Source organism: Castor canadensis, chromosome 1 (assembly GCF_047511655.1).
Source record: "Castor canadensis chromosome 1, mCasCan1.hap1v2, whole genome shotgun sequence".
NCBI lineage: Eukaryota > Metazoa > Chordata > Mammalia > Rodentia > Castoridae > Castor > Castor canadensis.
Genome location: NC_133386.1, coordinates 198,804,435 through 198,821,729, shown reverse-complemented (window position 1 = coordinate 198,821,729; position 17,295 = coordinate 198,804,435). Strand labels below are relative to the sequence as shown.

At 49.9% G+C, this 17,295-nt stretch overlaps 2 protein-coding genes across 2 annotated transcripts; one reads left to right on the top strand and one right to left on the bottom strand.

Moving 5' to 3' along the window:
• Window positions 1-376: 376 nt before the first annotated feature.
• On the top strand, window positions 377-2,996 carry Fth1 (ferritin heavy chain 1). Its single transcript, XM_020186261.2, has 4 exons — window positions 377-659; window positions 2,068-2,214; window positions 2,453-2,578; window positions 2,671-2,996. Exons 1-4 carry the CDS (start codon window positions 546-548, stop codon window positions 2,833-2,835), a joined length of 552 nt encoding a protein of 183 aa, XP_020041850.2. The 5' UTR covers window positions 377-545; the 3' UTR covers window positions 2,836-2,996.
• Window positions 2,809-14,001, bottom strand: Best1 (bestrophin 1). The gene is made up of 11 exons (XM_074047128.1): window positions 13,817-14,001; window positions 12,947-13,115; window positions 11,337-11,431; window positions 10,659-10,892; window positions 9,947-10,101; window positions 9,537-9,614; window positions 9,057-9,209; window positions 7,486-7,566; window positions 6,920-7,071; window positions 4,383-5,006; window positions 2,809-3,429 (listed from the first exon to the last, which is right to left on the bottom strand). The coding sequence occupies exons 2-11, from the start codon at window positions 13,096-13,098 to the stop codon at window positions 3,411-3,413; spliced, it is 1,743 nt and encodes a 580-aa protein (XP_073903229.1). The 5' UTR covers window positions 13,099-13,115; window positions 13,817-14,001; the 3' UTR covers window positions 2,809-3,410.
• Window positions 14,002-17,295: the final 3,294 nt, after the last annotated feature.

Genomic DNA, 17,295 nt, shown 5'->3' with positions numbered 1-17,295 from the left:
TGCACATGGAGCCATGTTTGCTTTCAGGAAAAGGAGGCCCACGTCCCCGCAGACAGAAGGGCGGGCAGCCGCTAAAACAGCTGGTGACCACACACACACACTTTTCTCCTTTGTGCTCCTGCTCACAGACTTTGCACAAGTGAATGCGCCTCCTTTTCGTGCCCAACTTCTCACTGACTCACTTGCCAACTACAGTCACCCGCGCTGAGCCCCCGCCCGAGTCCAGACGCTGGCGGGCGGGCGCCCACCGGAAGGGGCGGGGCCCAGTGGCGAGCCGCGCTGATTGGTCGGGGCGTGATCTGACGCCAGCTCCCGCTATAAGAGCGGCTGGGCAGCCATCTGCGCCAGACATTCTTCGCCGAAGAGTCGCCGAGGTTTCCTGCTTCAACAGTGCTTGAACGGAACCCGGCGCTCGACCCCCATCCCGGCCGGCCGCTCAAAGCCAGACGCTCGTCGCCACCTCCTCGCAGCGTCCTCGGACCGCCCCAAGGCTACCGCCACCGCTCCAGCGCCGTGCAGCCACCGCACCTCTCCTAGCCGCCGCCATGACTACCACGTCCACCTCGCAGGTGCGCCAGAACTACCACCAGGACTCGGAGGCCGCCATCAACCGCCAGATCAACCTGGAGCTCTACGCCTCCTACGCGTACCTGTCCATGGTGAGCGCGGGCGGGGCGAGGCGGCGTGGGGGCCGGGCGCGGCCTCCCCGGCCCGCGGGGGACAAGGCGGGGCGGAGCGGGGTGTGGCCAGCTGCGCCCTTCTGGAAATGGAGGCTGCTCAGGCCTCCCTGTGCTTTCCTGGCGCAGAAAGTCTGGGCACTTGGTCTTTTCATGCTGTCCCCTGGGAGGGCTGCTTTATAGATAAAGCCCCCCCCACACACACCCGCAAACCCTTCATTAAGTGAGCCTGATTTTCTGAAATCCGGTTGTTGCACGACGGGCACTGGTCCGATCGATCAACCCTGCGGTTAGGAAGGTGGATTTTTGCACCCCGTCCCTTCTTCCGCCGATCACGTAGCCCTTAGGATCTCTGTTTGCTTAGGTCTCCAGCTCCCATCCCCCTGAGCATGGGCGGCCTGCTGGGTAATGGTGTCGAATAACAGCCTTGGAGGCTGGTGCAAAGTAGCTTATCTCGTGTGTGCTTACCCTTACCCCTCCGAGCAGCGGTCTCCACCTCTCTGCTTTGCTTATCTTTAAGCCCCACTTACATTGAAACATTATCTCTAGAAATCTCCCCTTCTGCGGTCCCCAAAGTGTCACCTGTCCTTGCACCTCGGCGTGCGGTGGAGTTACAGCTCCCCAATTGAGCCCTTAGTCCTTGGACAAAGTCCACCAAGTTACTGGATGAGGAGGTTTGCATGCAGTGATCATCTCAGTCTCTGAAATTCTGGTTTAGGGGGTGTAGTGGGAGCCATCCTTAGAATTGCCTTGTGATTGTGAAAATTATCCAAAAATAGACATGTTCCAAATGGATTTGAAACAAGCCCTGGTTTCTGTGATTGTCGTTCCCTCACAGTCCCAAATACAACGAGTATCTAAAGCTGAAAATCGTATTTTTGCTTTCTCCTAGTAATAGGTTTACACTAGCATTGTCCTCAATTGTCACTTGACATGATGGATCAGTCTTATAAATCAGCCATTCTACTGTATGTACAGATGGCGAGCTCATGAGCTTGTTTTAATATGATATCGTGGAGGAGAAGTAAAACAAGACTAAACAATGCAACACCTTCCCTGCAGGCAGTCAAACTTGGCCCTGGCTTAAGAAATTTCCTCTGAACTAATATAATCTGTATGGCACTCTGCTAGTGGAAATTCCCATGGTACTCTAAAGGTTCCAAGTAATAACCTTTAAGGATCAAGTTCAAATTTCTGTTTCAGAATGGAAGTAAACTACTGTTGAGTTTCATCCAGTAACACGTATGTCCCCAATCTCTTTAGGCACTGACCCCTTACTGTGCTTTTAGAAAGACAGGCTAGAGTAGCAAGCAACCCTTACTACCCACAGTCTGTTACAGCTGCCTTCCTGGAGGTTCCTCAACATAACATGTTCATGTTCCACTTTCAGTCTTACTACTTTGACCGGGATGATGTGGCGTTGAAGAACTTTGCCAAATATTTTCTTCACCAATCTCATGAGGAGAGGGAGCACGCTGAGAAACTGATGAAGCTGCAGAACCAACGAGGCGGCAGAATCTTCCTGCAGGATATCAAGGTGAGCAAAAGATACCTGGGATGTCTTACAGACTAGCAGTGATCCTTACTTAGATAATGACACACTGGGCTTTTTGCCATTGTACCTGCAAACAGTAATGGACAAGCATGTTGAAGTGAAAGCTGCTGTCGGAAAATTTAGACCTCCCTTTTGCTAAAGCATGTTTAGATGTTAGTTGCTTGCTGACTCTGGTGTTAATTGATAGACTGCATATAAATAGACTTAACCTCTCATTCAGAAACCAGACCGTGATGACTGGGAGAGTGGACTGAATGCAATGGAGTGTGCGTTGCAATTGGAAAAAAGTGTGAATCAGTCACTACTGGAACTGCACAAACTGGCCACTGATAAAAATGACCCCCACGTAAGTATTGGAAACGTAGGGGGTAAGGAAATCCTTTGCCCTAGGGGTTGGGAAAGCTGACCAATAACTTTCTTCCCTGTTCTTTTTTCTAGTTGTGTGACTTCATCGAGACTCATTACCTGAACGAGCAGGTGAAATCCATCAAAGAATTGGGTGACCATGTTACCAACTTGCGCAAGATGGGAGCCCCTGAAACTGGAATGGCAGAATATCTCTTTGACAAGCACACCCTGGGAGATGGTGATAACCAGAGCTAAGCCTTAGGCTGACTTCCCCAAAGCCATGGAGTGACTTCTGGTCACCAAGGCAGTGCATGCATATTGTGGGGTTACTTTTACCTTCTCTATAAGTTGTACCAAAAATCCATTTAAGTTCTTTAATTTGTACCATTCCTTCAAATAAAGATATTTGGTACCCAGCTATTGTCTTTGAGATTGTGGGATGAGTCAGAAATCTGTCTTAGCCATCTGCCAAATTCTGTGCTGCAATTCAGTATCATTCACATTAATCACAGTGAAATACCTGGAGAGATACTTCTGTTCATTAAACTCTTGTTTGGGAAAGAAACCAACAAACGGTTGTGTTAAATTCAGACAGAACCATTCATTCTGAACTAGGTGTTCTATGTGAACATGTTTACAGTGGTTCATTCTAGCTTACATAATTTTTTGTATAAAAAGGCATGTGAAGGCGGAAGTAGTCCTGGACTACTTATTTTTGTTATTCATTAAGCCGACCGTTTAATTCAGACTGTTGAACGTACTCTCCAGTGTAGGCAGTGTACCACTGGCATACAGGCAGGCGAGAACCAGGCAGTGAAGCACCCCTCAGCTTAGGCACAAGCTTCATCCCTGTGGAGGATTTGAGAGAGTTAATAGCACGAGAAAGGGAAGTGCTTCAAGACTAAATTTTTTAGCCCAAGGGCAAAAGTTGAGGCAGGTCTTAAACATCCTCCCTATATAAATCAGAAGTGTCTGAACTAAAAGTAGGACTGAAATCATTGTCCTTTTTAGTTCTCAGTCACGTAAGTTAGATGTTCAGACCACAAAAGAAACAGAATGTATAAATAAAGTTATACTTACTCCCCATTTTGTGATTGGAATGCACTAGGATGTTTGTAATGGGGCAAAAATGAGAAATCTAGAACAAAGGGAAGTATCTTGGTTTGTGACAGCTTTAGGCTTAAAGAAGCATGAAGTTGGTAGGTGTTTTGTTGATATCCCCAAGGGAACCTCGCCACCTGCCAGTTCCTAGGGGTGAGGCAGCACCTGCCACCCTTTCCTGGAGTGCTTCGGTTCTACCATGAAGGGCTCTGGGTGAGTGTTGACTTGCCATCACCTAGTTGACTAGGCAGTGAGTCCAGTTTTTGGACTACAGCCTAGAGACCAAATTCTACCTGGTTTTGTGTCAGCCCCTCCTGTACAAAGTAACCTGGACCAGTGATAACATTGGCCCATCTAAATCTGGTCTGCTAGACTTCAAGCAGCCCCTCGCATTCTTTGTGCAACTTCTTCCTTCTGTGGATCCCAGGGAAGTCTGGTGATGTCTGTATCTTGGGTGAAGTAAACAAAAGCTCCTAGCACTGCCTGGGGCCCCTGTTGAGGTATCTGATGCACACCTCTAGCCAGTGTGGGATGTAGATCTCCCCTCCCCCTCCCCCTCCCCCCCCCCCCGCCCCCGCATGCACTGGCAGTAATTGAACCATGGGAAATTGTGGAGGAAGGGTAGGCTCAGAGCAAGGGAAGATGGGGCAGGAAAGGGGTCACACAAGGAAATGGAATGACCCTGGTTTGGGTGGACAAACCTGTTTTCCAAAGCCCAGTAGGGATCTGCATGATCTTTGAGTATAGTGGGTCTATTTCTTGGCGATTGTTCCATATGTGATTCTCTGAAATGATCTTTGGGAATCTCTGGCATATTTCTCAGGTTAAATTCCACAGTTTTCCTTCTCACATGACCTACTTCTAGGTGTTCCATGGAGGCTCCCTCACCTGGGAGCACTTCAAAACTGTTAACCCCAGAAGTCGTAGGCTTTATGCTTTTGTCTTCGGTGTCTGTGCCTGGAACATCGTGAAGCCTTGAGGGTGCTGACTGCTCTGGGGGAAAAACCATGGGAGTGTGGCTGAGGGGCGTCTGTGGGGCACTGTGGTAGCCTGGTCTCTCATATAGTTGTGCAGCCTTGAAGGCTTCTACCCCCTTAAGTTTCCAGACCTTACTGTCTTCCTGGCCCCTAGGATTCTGCTTGGTGTTCATGGGCTGTCCCTCAAAGTACAATTCTTTCTTGGACCTTAGTAGTTTGGTCTTGGAGTCTATCCTGAGAGGATGGTGGTCATGGGATTGCAGCCCTAGAAAGCGGCCAATGATGTCAGTGTGAGTGTATTCCTCCTCCTCCTGATTTGGCTGAAACTCCATCTCTTCTTTCTGCAGACTGGAAAGAAGCAGGATGCTCAGGATTGAGTGGGTAGACAAGGATTAAAACCTGACCTTACTTCTCCCTCACTACCACCCCCTGCATGTCCCTCACCTGGCCAGAACCAAGGCTGCCAGCCTTCTTCCCAAAGTATGTGCCCTCTCTCCCAACTGTCCTGCACCTCCCAGTAAGTTCCTCAAGGTGCCCAGCTCATCTCACTGTTTTGGCTCCCTCTTGCCTACTATTTACATCCGGCCCTTAACCTGGCATTTAAGGGCTTCCTCTTCCTCCTGCTAAAACCTCTCACCCCCGGCAGTGGACTCTGCAGGTCCCCGGTATGGTTGATTCAGATAAAGAGTGACAATCCCTTGAACAAGACAAGGGATTTATGGTTCCAACTGGAGAGCGACAACCACCAAGAAAGACATTTGGCTTCCTAGCAGCAGACTTCCTGGGGACCCAAGACCTTTACTCTGCAAGAAAAAGCTTACCCCAGAGTGTGGCCTGTCATTCCTATGTTTAAATTCTCCCCATGATCCAAGGCCTAGCTACAGACTCAAGGAGGCTGCCTCTCAGGCAGCCAAAGGCAACCTCTGTTCTCTGTCCTGTGTGTTTCCTAGGCATTCACTGTTTTCTTTCTTTCTTTTTTTTTTTTTTTTTTTTGCAGTTCTGGGGCTTGAACTCAGGGCCTACACCTTAAGCCACTCCACAGCCCTTTGTTGTGATGGGTTTTTTGATATAGGGTCTCAAGAACTATTTGCCCAGGCGGCTTCAAACCTCAATCCTCCTGATCTCTGCCTCCTCAGTAGCTAGGATTACAGGTTTGAGCCACTGGTGCCAGGCTTAGGCATTCATTTCTTTGTGCCCGTACCCAATTTGGACCTTAGGTTTGAGCTCCCTCACTAATTTGCATAGTCCTTGGAGGCAAAGTTTACATGTTACTCTGTTACCTACCTCTCCACCCCAACCTTCAAATACTGAGGTTCAGACTATAGGGCCCAGAAACATACAGAAATGTTTCTGACCTAAGTAAGCTGCCAGCCTTCACTGTATCACTTTTCCAATCCTTCCTCACACTAATTATGGACTCTAGTAAATCCTAATTTCAGTTTCCTAAGCCATTTGTTTCTTCAAAAAGAGCGCTATACACTGTGCAAGAGGATTTTGAGTATGGACCCTGATGAGCCATACACTCTCCAAAACCCTCTCAGCTTAGTCATCCTGAGGACACAGGACTATCTAGGATGGCCCTTGGCCCACTGCATCTGGGAGGGATTTGGATGGAATCAGAAGTAGAACCAGGCAGAGGAAAATTTGACGGTTGCAAGTGGCCTGAGGCCTTTACTTTGTAGGACAAAGTCTATTCTGGAGGTATGGAGGTACTATAATGGCCCCACCTCCTGCCAAGACACATTTGCTGCCCCTCCCCTATCCCAGGGAACCCCACTTTCAAAACATCCTGGAATCTGGTCAGAGTTAGGAAGCAGGTCCTAATCTCCCACTATTCACTGGTCACTGACTGCTCTTGAGTCCCTTTTCTCTCTGGGTCTCGGGTTCCAACTCTAGACCAGGAAGGAGAGTTGAGACTGGTGGGGCCTAACAACCTTTCTAGTCTAAGGAGTCCTTGCACACACCACAGAGAGGACTGAGACTGAGGAAGAAGAAGCAGACATACCTGGCTCAGATGTGCCCTTTGTTAGCTATGTGACTTTGGACTGGGCAACTTAGTTAACCTCCCTGATCTTGTACTTAATCGTCTGAAGACTGGGGATAACAAACCAGGGTTATTGGGAGGAAAGAAAAGTTATGTCTATGAAAAGCATAGTGCACTGCCCTGCCCTTATTAGGCACCAAATATGTATTAACAAGTGCTGTTCTATGTTGTTAGGCAAGCCCTGCACTTAAGGGTGCAGTTCCCTGGTAGTGCCAACCTGATGTTGAAGGTGGAGCCCAGAAAGGAAGGTCGATGGCTCTGGGCAGAAGCAGCTGTGTAGGGAGGATGAGGTTCTGTCTCATTCCAGTACATGTCTCGTTCCATGGGAGGCAGATCTTGGTGCATCTCATCCACAGACAACAGGGACACCTGGCCACCAAGGACAGAGAAGGGAAATCTAACAGAAAGGTCAGCTTAGGCAGGACCATGAACTTACCTGATGACTTAGCAAAGTCACTTTGTTCTCTGTGGACCTCAGTTTTCCTACCTGTGAAATGAAGAAACTGATACAGCCTCAAAAATTGAGGTGAGCTGGAGGTGTGACCCAAGTGTTAGAGTGCCTACCTAGCAAGAGTGAAGCCCTTTATTCAACCCCCACTACCACACACACACAAAAAAAGGTGAGGTGAGAATCCTGTGAGTGAATGGTTGGCTGTTAAAAGGGTTGGAGTTGGGGGAGGGGGAAGACAATTCACTATCAGGCCTCCTACAGAACTGCAGGATCCCTCTTCTATGGTCCAGCTTCGGAAGCTCTGTGGTGCAGCTTCCCTCCCTCTTCCATACCTGCAAGTTCCTGTCGATGATCCAATTGGTTTCAAAATCATCATCATCCTCTCCAAAGGGGTTGATGAGCTGCTCTGCCACCTTGGGAACAGATGAAGCTCTGGAAACTTTCAGGTAGAACTCCTCTGAGCTCTTAAACCTTGGATCTTGCCATTTCTACACCCCCATGATGCCCTTCCTGCCTGACAGCTGTCTTCAAAGCCACAGTGTAGGGCTTCAGCCACCCACACATGGGGTACCCACACAGATGCTCCTGCCCTTCTGGCCAGTGAACCCCTCTGACTTTCCTGAAGCAGTCCCTCCCCAAATACCATACCTGTCCCTGCATGTATCACTCAGCTGAGTCACCATCCTAATCTCACCCCACATATCTTACCTGGAGTTGCATAATTTTATATACTCATTCATTTACTGATTCAAACATTCACTTACTATTTTCTAAAGCAACAGAGATATATGCTGAAGCTGTTCTCAACTAAAAAGTGGTCCAGGTGGGCAGTTTCCTAGATACCAATCTCTCAAATACACATAAAGTCCCACAGAGGTGATGAGCTGCCTGAAGTTTCAGGGGACATCTTGCAAACCGCTGGGGCACCTTGCACAATTTTTAGGCATGAAATTGGTATGATCTGGTTGGATCTTTAGAGACCATAGGTAATAGGGAGAAGATATAGGACAAAAAGCACTGCGTGTGTGTGTGTGTGTGTGTGTGTGTGTGTGTGTGTGTGTGTGTAAGAGAGACAGACAGAGACAGAGAAAGGGAGGGAAGAAGGGAGGAAGAGAGACCCACCATCATTACCAAAAATAAATAAATAAATAATAGAAAAAGAGGGTGAATGGGTAGGAAAAGGAAGGAAAAGCAAAGAAGTAGGGAAAAAATTGCTATTCAGGACTCCCATTAGGAGTATTGGATGAAGCCACTTGGAGTGTGAATGAGTAAGGAAAGTTGGTACCAACCTGCCTTGTTAAGGACAGAGGGGTAGCCAACCTCAGACTTGCTTTCTTTGTTTGTTTGTCTGTTTCTTAATACAAAATCTCACTATGTAGCTCAGGCTGGCCTCAAACTCTGTCCTCCCACTTCAGCCTCCCAGTGCTGGAATTGCAGGCTTGAACCACCACATTAGGCTAACCTCAGCGTTTTTGTTTTAACAAGTAGAAGGAACAGATTAGACAGCTGACTGATGATGGGAGATTGCCTTACCAACAGGGTCTGCCACAGCAACTTTTATCCCATGAATTCCCCTTGTTCTGGACAAACATTTGAAGAACACTCTCCTAGGGGAAGGATCGCTGAGCTCCCTGTGTCTTCACATCTGCTAAGGTCTTGGCCTTGCACAAAGCCCTGGACTCAGTCACAGGCTTCAAGTGGGTCCCTCTGCTGTTGGGGTCTCAGCTTTCTTATATATAAAAATGTAGGGAGCACACAGACCGAAGGGCTGTGAGATGGGCCCAGCAGTGTGCTCTCCACATTTGAAACTCTCCTTTCCTGGCTGTCCATCTTCATTCCAGGCAGTGCTGGCCATGATGCTTCTGGCCATGCCCACAGCTCAGTGGGTCCTGGAAAGGCTCACCTTCAGCCAGCCCATGTAGAAAAAGAACTGCAGGAATGTGTAGACAGGCACAACAAGGTCCATCTGGTGGCCTGGGTAAGCCTTAGCTGGATTCAGAAACTGCCGCCCAACCAGGCAAGCCAGGAAGAAGCTGTACACTGCCACGGTCACCACCTGGGAGGGGAAAAAAAGAAGAAGGTGACAGCAGAAAGAAGCCAGCAGAGACCCTGGAATCAGGAAACTCAAGGATGGGAGTCTGAGGCCTTGCTCACACTTGATCTCTGTGTGAGATCAATATTTAAGACGAACAATAACACCGCCTCTACTGGGCTGGACAAGGCAGGAGCATGTATACCCTAAACTTGGCACTAGACAGAGCCTTCAAAGTCAAGGTCCAACTCCCAGGGTGAGATTGGTTTCTCAGTCTCTAGGTGAATCGGCTTCCTGGGTTTTCCTAGCCTCTGTTTCCCAAAGGGACAGCCTCAGCAGCCCAGTCCTCACCTGCGTGTATACCAGTGGGATACTGATCCAGTCATAAGCATACAGGTGTCCACACTGAGTTCGCAAGGCACTCATCTCCTGGAAAACAGTAAGGAAAGATGGGGTCTGACACCACCTGCTCCTCTAGACTCACACCTGTTGTTTATGGACCAGCCTTGACTTGGTGGTCATAAGCAGCTCACCAGACCTCTCTGTTCCTGTCTCCTTATCTAGCAAAAAGCAACCAGGACTTCATCACCAGGAGCATCTGGAGCCACCTTGGGCTGTGCAATCCTGTTAACAGACCCTGCAGCGCCACCACAGCCTTTGGGAAGAACCGCAGGGACTGCAGTACTCTCCTTGTAGAAAACCTTGTTCTCCCGGGCCATGACCTCCCCACTGCACCCCACCCCATCTGTATAGTGGCTCACATTCAGCAGGCTCTGGAGCAGGATAGGGTCCCGAATCCGACCTTTGATCCAGGCCTTCGTTGACAGGTTGGCAAACCACACCCAGGGCACCCAGAACATGTTGTGCGGTAGGCTCAACTTCTCCAACTGCTTGTATTCTGCAGGAGTCATGAAGCCTGCAGGGTAAAGTGAAGAACGTGGGAGAACTTGCAGACGAAGTGACCGGCACAGGGTGACCAAGCCAGGCCCTACTGAGCCCCTAAGGACCTTGACACTCTTTTGCCATCCTCTTTCTTTCAACAAATAAATTTACTGGGCGCCTGCTGTGTGCTGTTCTGGGATGAACACGTGGGAAGATCTGTGTTATTGTCCAAAGTCACGGTCAGTCAAGGCCAAGAGGGAGGCCAGAGACCTGTGGCAGAATGCCAAACTGGAAACTGTAGAACAGAGTACCTCATCACTTCCCAAGCCCTTATCCCTGGAAGGTCCTTGACACTGCCTCAAACCCCTGTCCTCAGTTTGTTCTGTCCTCTCCCTACCTTCAAGTGCCCGATTCTGCCCCCTCCCCTCCACCCCACCCCCGCCCATCTTGGCCCCACACACCAGTCAAGTCCTCCAGTCCAGGGGATTCTGGCTCCACCCATCGCCAGCTCCTGCACGCCCTCTCAGTTTCTGGCCCCGCCCCCACCCAACGCTGGCGGCCCTGGCCCCTCCCACTCCAGGCCCCGCCCACCTGCTTGCACCAGGTGCTGGAGGCTGGGAAAGCGCTTGTAGACCGCAGTGCTGACGCTGCGAAGGATGAGCACGTTGCCTAGGTTGGCATAGCGGATGAGTGTGCGCCGCAGCAGCCGGCCATGCTCGTCCTTGCCCTCCACGAAGCCTGACACCTGGCTCATGAGACGATCGAGCCATGGCACGTTCTCGTACTGGTTCCACCAGCGGGTCACGACCAGCGTCACATAGAAACCTGGGCACAAGGGATGAGGATTTGGGCTGTGGCCAGAGACCAGCGATGGGTAGTGAGGCCTCAGTTTCCCCATCTTTCTGATGCAGCCTTCCTGGAAGGCTCTCGGGATGGGAAGGCAGTCAGAACCACCCATGGAAACGCGAAATACTCTTGTCTCTGGGATCCCAGAAATCCCCCTGACCCCCTCCTCTACTGTAAAGAGGATCCAGGACACTATTAGCTCCTCCCTCAGAAAGCCGGGTCTAGAGTGCCAACAGCAGGATGTCCTTCCAAATATCTAACTTTAGTCTCTGGCTGCAGTCTGCACTTTCACCTAAAGTACACAGAGGCATCCCCACCACTGGCCTGCCTCCCTCCCGCTCCTGTCCCCTGGTGGTTCACCCTGGGTCTGCCTAACGTCGGCAGCGGCCTCGGGACCCCAGGCAGCCGGCAGGGAGCGCTCACCCAGCACGAAGGAAACGGGGATGAGCTGAATGTAGCTGTCGCAATACAGAGCCAGCTTCTCAAATAACAGCTGCTGTTCCTCGGTGAGGGCCAGCCTGCGGGGTGGGGGGCGACGTAGAGGGGACAGTGGAGATGGCTGGACACTATAGGAGATGGCATGTCTCACTCAGCCTAAGGTAGGAGCAGGGCTGCCTACATGCTGTCCCATGTCTTCCTGTCCCTTCTACTGGCCTAGCCCAGAGCCCATCTCGCCTGAGCCAGGATAAAACCTAGACAAGCTAGAGGAGACCTGCGAGATTCCTCATGCTGGCCACTTGCTGAGGGGTAGGAAGGAAAGACCTGTGGAGGAGTCACTTTGGGGCACCAACGACCCTTATAAGCGTTTGTTTAAAAGCAGGTTGAAACAAACGGTATTTGGTCTTTTAAAAATGTGTGGTGGAGAGGGATGGGTAGGTGGAGCCCTGAGGATTTTAGGGCAATAAACTACTGCCTTATAATACTGTGTGATGCTATAATGGTGGATGCAGAAGATACTCGTCCAGTCCGGTAGAACGTACAACACCAAGAGTGAATCCTAATGTAAACTGTGAATGTGTCAGTGTAAGTTCACTGTAGCTAGTGTGGAGCTGTGGGATCGGCACATATGAGAACTCGCTGTATTAATTTTGCTGTGAACCTAAAATTGCTCTAAAAACAATAAACTCTAAAATAAAACTTTTAATAAAAAGGACTGGTGGCTCATGCCTGTAATTCTAACCACTTGGAAGGCTGAGATTAAGAGAATCGAGGTTTGAGGCCAGCCTGGGCAAATAGTTCATGAGACCCCCCATCTCCAAAAAATAACCAGACCAAAATGGACCAGAGGTGTGGCTCAAGCAGTAGAGTGCCTGCTTTGCAAGCATGAAGCCCTGGGTTCAACCCCCCCATTCCACAAAAAAAAGTAGCAGAGAAGACTAATGTTCTGTGTTATTAGTATAAACTCAAGAATTTTAGCTTTTGCCTAGCAATGAGGCCTTGAATTCTAACCCCATACCACAAAAAAAATTGAAAAATTTTATATTTTTCAATCCATTTTAATTAAAGCTTTCTCAACTTAAAATACTATCAAATACTCTGTGATTATATCTGTCCTACATTTTATCATTTAGATAAATATTTTCATATATATGTGTATATATATTTAAAATGTGCAATCTGAGCCTGAGAGCCTGTGTGGGATTCAGTAACAGGCCTGTTCAGTGGGAGCAGCTCAGGCCTGGGTTCTGGGCCCCTCCCTGGATTGGAGCAGAGTGCCTTAGGTCTTCGGGCCTGGGTTGAGCTGTCTTCTCAATCTGATATTTTTTTTGGTGGTGGGGGGGGTGGTTGCTGAGGATCCAAACTCAGGGCATTGCACCTTCTAGGCAAACGACCTATCACTGAGCTATACCCCCAGGCCTCAATCTGATTTCTTTTCTTTCCCCAGCCCCTGGGGTCTGGCCGGAGCTCAGCTCAGCTCAGCCTTATAGTTGGCCTCCAAGATGGCAGGGAACCACCTCCCCCCCCCCCCCCCCCCCCCGCATCTCCCAGCAGCTCCAAAAGCCCCAGGCTGGCCCTGTCTCTGCCACCTGTACCTATAGACGAAGCGGATGGTGTAGTAGCAGAGCAGGAAGATAAGGAACTCGCCGTAGAGCAGCTTGTAGATGCTGCCTCGCCAGCACAGCAGCAGGCGTGAGAAAGAGCCCAAGCGGGCGTTAGCCACCTGGTTTGTGTAAGTGATGGTCATGGCCCAGTACTGGGGTCCTAGTGGACAGGCAGGCAGAGAGTGACATGAGTAGGGATCAGAGGACCAGGGCGGTAGCAGCAACAGCATCCACACACTGAGTTCAGGTCCTCTGAGCCAGGCAGTGTTCTGAGCCAGTCTGGTTCATTAGCTGCTCAAGCTCCCTCAACCACCCTGAAGTAAGACAGTCAACCCTGTCCACCACGTGTCCTCATTCCCAGCACAAAGGAGCTGGAGGAGATGTTCCAATAATGTTTACTGAATGGTGACCCCAGGACCTTTCTACCTGCTGATTCAGCTGCTGAGGGACGATCTTCCTGAAATAACTGCATGACTCATTCCCACTCCAGGGTACCTCATTAGAAAGGATGCCTGGAAACAGGGTCCCATTGTCCCAGCTTGCTTGATTGTCCTATGCAGCACATATTCCCAAACAGTCATATAGGATATCTGTGGCTTACAGCTTGCTTCCTCCTCCTAGTGTGTTCTGATAGCAGATGCTCAACAAAACATACTGTAGCCATCACCGATCCTTCCCCTCCCTCACTTGTTTTGATGCCACAAAGCGTTCCTGCCACAGGACCTTTGCAGAGACCTACAAGAGTCATACACTTACACGTGTGCTACCTACATGTACACATCATACACACACACAGGCAGTCATCTATCCCTAAAGGCATTCAAAGCCCCCACCCCTGCTACCCCAGCACCCCCTACTCACAGGTGGGACTCCAAGCTGGCCAGGAGATCGCACAAAAGGACTGGCCACTGGGCTGGTGGGGCTTTCTGAGACCCTGTGGCCAATGTCCCTGCCCACACTTTGAGGCTGGTACTGCCCACGTACATGTGTACTGAGCAGTCACCTGACTCCATAAGCACAGGCCTGGACAAGGGAGTCCTTGTGTGGGTCCCTCTTCATAATCTGCTCAGAAGCAGCAACCAGCACAGCCTGGCCAAGGCCCCTCTAATTCTTTCCTGGGAGTGTCCAGCTAAGACCAGCTAGAATCTGGAGCAACACTCCTCTACCATGACCTTAAAATTAAGATCCAGAGGTTGAGAGATCTGCTGCCCTGAGGTCTTGCAGGGAGAGTAGGGAGTAGCGCTGAGCCTCATCTCTCATACCAGGAGCTATTCAGGGAGGAGAAGCCTCTGTCCAGGCCCTGGGGGGCCTTCAACAGCCTTATTGGCCATGGAAAGAACACTGGCTACAATCGGAAGTCCTGGCTTCTTTCTAGTCCCCACTCTGTGGTGACCAGCATGCCGACCCTGAGTGGGCTCTGCTCCTCTTTTACCTCAGTTTTCCTGTCTGAAAAGGATGGTGTTCCTTTGGAATTTCATCACCTCAGTAAGAGTGACAGAATTCTGCATATGTTGGTGAGGAAGCTCTGATTGGCTGCTGGTGACATCATAGGTTGTTCTGGCTGTGATTGGTTGGTGGGGCCTGTTAATAGGCGCACCAGAACTAGGGGAGAAGAAGGGTGGTAGGTGGCCAGGTGTGGGGCCCAGCCTGGAGGGAGATGATGTGGAAGCCCTAGTGTTTATGCTGTGCAAAATGGCTCAGATCCCTGGGGGCAGCTGGTTAGAATCTCAGCAGCTGATTTGCTACATTTTAATACATTGGTCCCTTCTGAGGCCTCTTCTAAGGCTCTGGTAGTGTTGGGTGTCTACCAATGCCAGCCTGGTAACATTGTTAATTGCAAAGAGCAGAGCTCCAAGCAGCAGTGGTTCTTGGTCTCTAGTGGCTGTAAGAATGGCCCAGAATGCTTTCTAAACATGCAGCTTCTGCACCATCTGAGTCTGTGTCCTTGGAGACACTGCAGGGGATTATGATGTGAATGGTCTTAGGACCACAGTTCAGAAGCCATTATTACAATGATCCTGAACCTGAAAATAAATCCCTGCCCTCCCTTTCCCCTTGCAGCCATACCCCCAAGTCTTCACAATGCTGAACTCGCAGGTGACTTTTTTCACACATCACTTTTGCCTTTAAATTCTCTGTCCAGAAAAGCAAAACTGTTTCACAATGACCTTGGCTACTTTTCTAATCACAGCAAACAATAAAACTGTTGTTGCCGTGGAGATCAGGGACAGCAGCGTGGGGGTATTTGTGCCTCCCCACCGCACCACCACTGTCCTTAGGTGAACAGGGAAGGGAGATGATTGGCTCCAGCCTCTGTGTCTTCATCTGTGACATGGGACAGTAATGTCTGCCAAGACAACCAGGTGAAAACGGTGGATAGAACACTTGTTAGCTTTCCAAATCAGTGGTTCTCAGCTTTTGCTGGTGACATTTGCAAGCCTTTGGTGCCTGACCCACCTCCCTCCACACACATATGCATTCCTAATACCTGGCTCAGGTGTTTTTGTTGTTTTTTTTAAGTGATCCTAATATACAGCCTAGGCTGAGAATCACTGTTGAAAGGCACTGTTTCCCTGTCTTGTTTTCACTCTTCATTCCCAACACATTCACTGACACACAGGAGAGAGCTTTCCACCTACTAGATGATTAAAAGCATATACTTAATAAGAAGCATAGAATCAGGCTCACTCTGTATTAAAGAATATAGGAAAATGCTGCCTTTGTGCAAACAGGTTCCTGCCTCCCCTATCTTGGCCACTGGAGGGCGCCCTTGACTAGCAGGCTCTTGCCAGGAAAGCCTGACTGGTTGGCCAGGGTCAATGCTGGTATTGGAAGGCTCCTCACCCGTCATCAGCCTGACCCTGATCAGCAGCCATAGAGCTACGAAGGAGAACTGGAGCACATTGGAGTCATTCCTTTTCCCCTGGACCCAGGTTCCTTGGCTTTAGACCAGAAATTCCTCCAGACCACCTGGCAGTGCTGCTCCAGTCTCCCTATCCCTCTCAGTTGCCCCAAGATGTCTCCCAGAGACTCCCATGAGTACAGCTGCTCATGATCCCACCCTGGTGCAGGGACATTCAGGCCCAAGTCATGCTTTTTCCCACAAGGTCTCTGCCATGAAAATAAATGTTCCCAGTATAAGCTCAGGCACACAGTAAAGTCACCTTAAGCATGGATTGGCCCAAGCCATGCCCAGATAAGGGCCCAGACTGACCCCTGAAAGAATGGTGACCAACCCAGTAGGGTTACCCTCTTTTGTTTCCCATTCCACAAAGTACAATCATTCAACAAAACATTCCTGATACCGAACCAGAGGTTGTTCTGACTCCTGCCTCCAAGAATTCAGTCCAAGGAAAACACTTAAATAGCTCTAACACAGAATAACAAGGCCTAAGATCTCTGCCAAATGCACCAAGTTCAAGGGAGAACTGGAGTTGGGACTTGAAGTATGAATAAGAGTACTCTAAACTAGGAAGAATGCAGAGAAACAGCCCATGGAAGGTCACAGAGGCATTACCAAAGGACAGTTGAGTATAACATTTTTATCCACAGTTTACATAGGACACTTTGGCCAAGGTCACAGTTATCAATGACTTGAGACCAAAATCTCAGTCTTCTGACTTTGGATCCTGGGCCCTTTCCAGTCCCCACCAGACCTCTACAGAGATCTCTTTTGGGGTTGAAGGGAGGCTTAAGGAATGGGGGATACACAGAAGAGACTTTGACCACAGCACAGCTGTGAACTCAAACACCCATGTCTGGGAGCAGGCAGATAGGTAGATGTTCCCAGATACAGAATGCTCTGGCCTTCTCACCTAGGATTGCCATGGCAACATGAACATCATAGAGGATCAGTTCTACTCAGGTAGAAGGGGACCAGGTTGGCAAGGGGCAGTGGGCAGGGGGCCCTGGGATGGGCCAGCCAGGCCTGGATACTGCCTCCAGGCTCTGTGTAGGGTGCCTGCCAGCCCATACTCCTCTCTTGAGCCAATCACAGACCAAGAGAGGACAAGAGGGGGCTTGGCACAACTGGACAGAAAAGGGAGCAATAGGGCCAGTCCAGGGCCCAGAAGGAAGAAAGACAACACCTCTGCCTTGATGCCAGGCAGCCCTGACCTCTGAAGGGCTGAAAAGACTCAACATTCAAAGAGATGAACACATAACCTCTGGCCACTGCATAAGGACAACAGAGGCCAGGGGAGGCAGAGAGAGGCTGGGACACACCTGGGTCCAGCTTCACCAAGTTCCCCTCCTCCCAAAGACTACAGAATAGTATGGAATAGATCAGAGGTGGCTCAACAAGACGAAAGACCACAGACTTCACCACGACCTTGGATCCT

Coding starts and splice junctions, on each gene's coding strand:
- Fth1 (XM_020186261.2), top strand. CDS start 546: ATGACTACCACGTCCACCTCGCAGGTGCGCCAGAACTACCACCAGGAC. Junction 2,215..2,452: donor TCTTCCTGCAGGATATCAAG/GTGAGCAAAAGA, acceptor CCTCTCATTCAG/AAACCAGACCGTGATGACTG. Junction 2,579..2,670: donor CTGATAAAAATGACCCCCAC/GTAAGTATTGGA, acceptor TCTTTTTTCTAG/TTGTGTGACTTCATCGAGAC.
- Best1 (XM_074047128.1), bottom strand. CDS start 13,098: ATGACCATCACTTACACAAACCAGGTGGCTAACGCCCGCTTGGGCTCT. Junction 11,432..12,946: donor ACCATCCGCTTCGTCTATAG/GTACAGGTGGCA, acceptor CCCACCCCGCAG/GCTGGCCCTCACCGAGGAAC. Junction 7,072..7,485: donor TCATCGACAGGAACTTGCAG/GTATGGAAGAGG, acceptor CTTGGTGGCCAG/GTGTCCCTGTTGTCTGTGGA.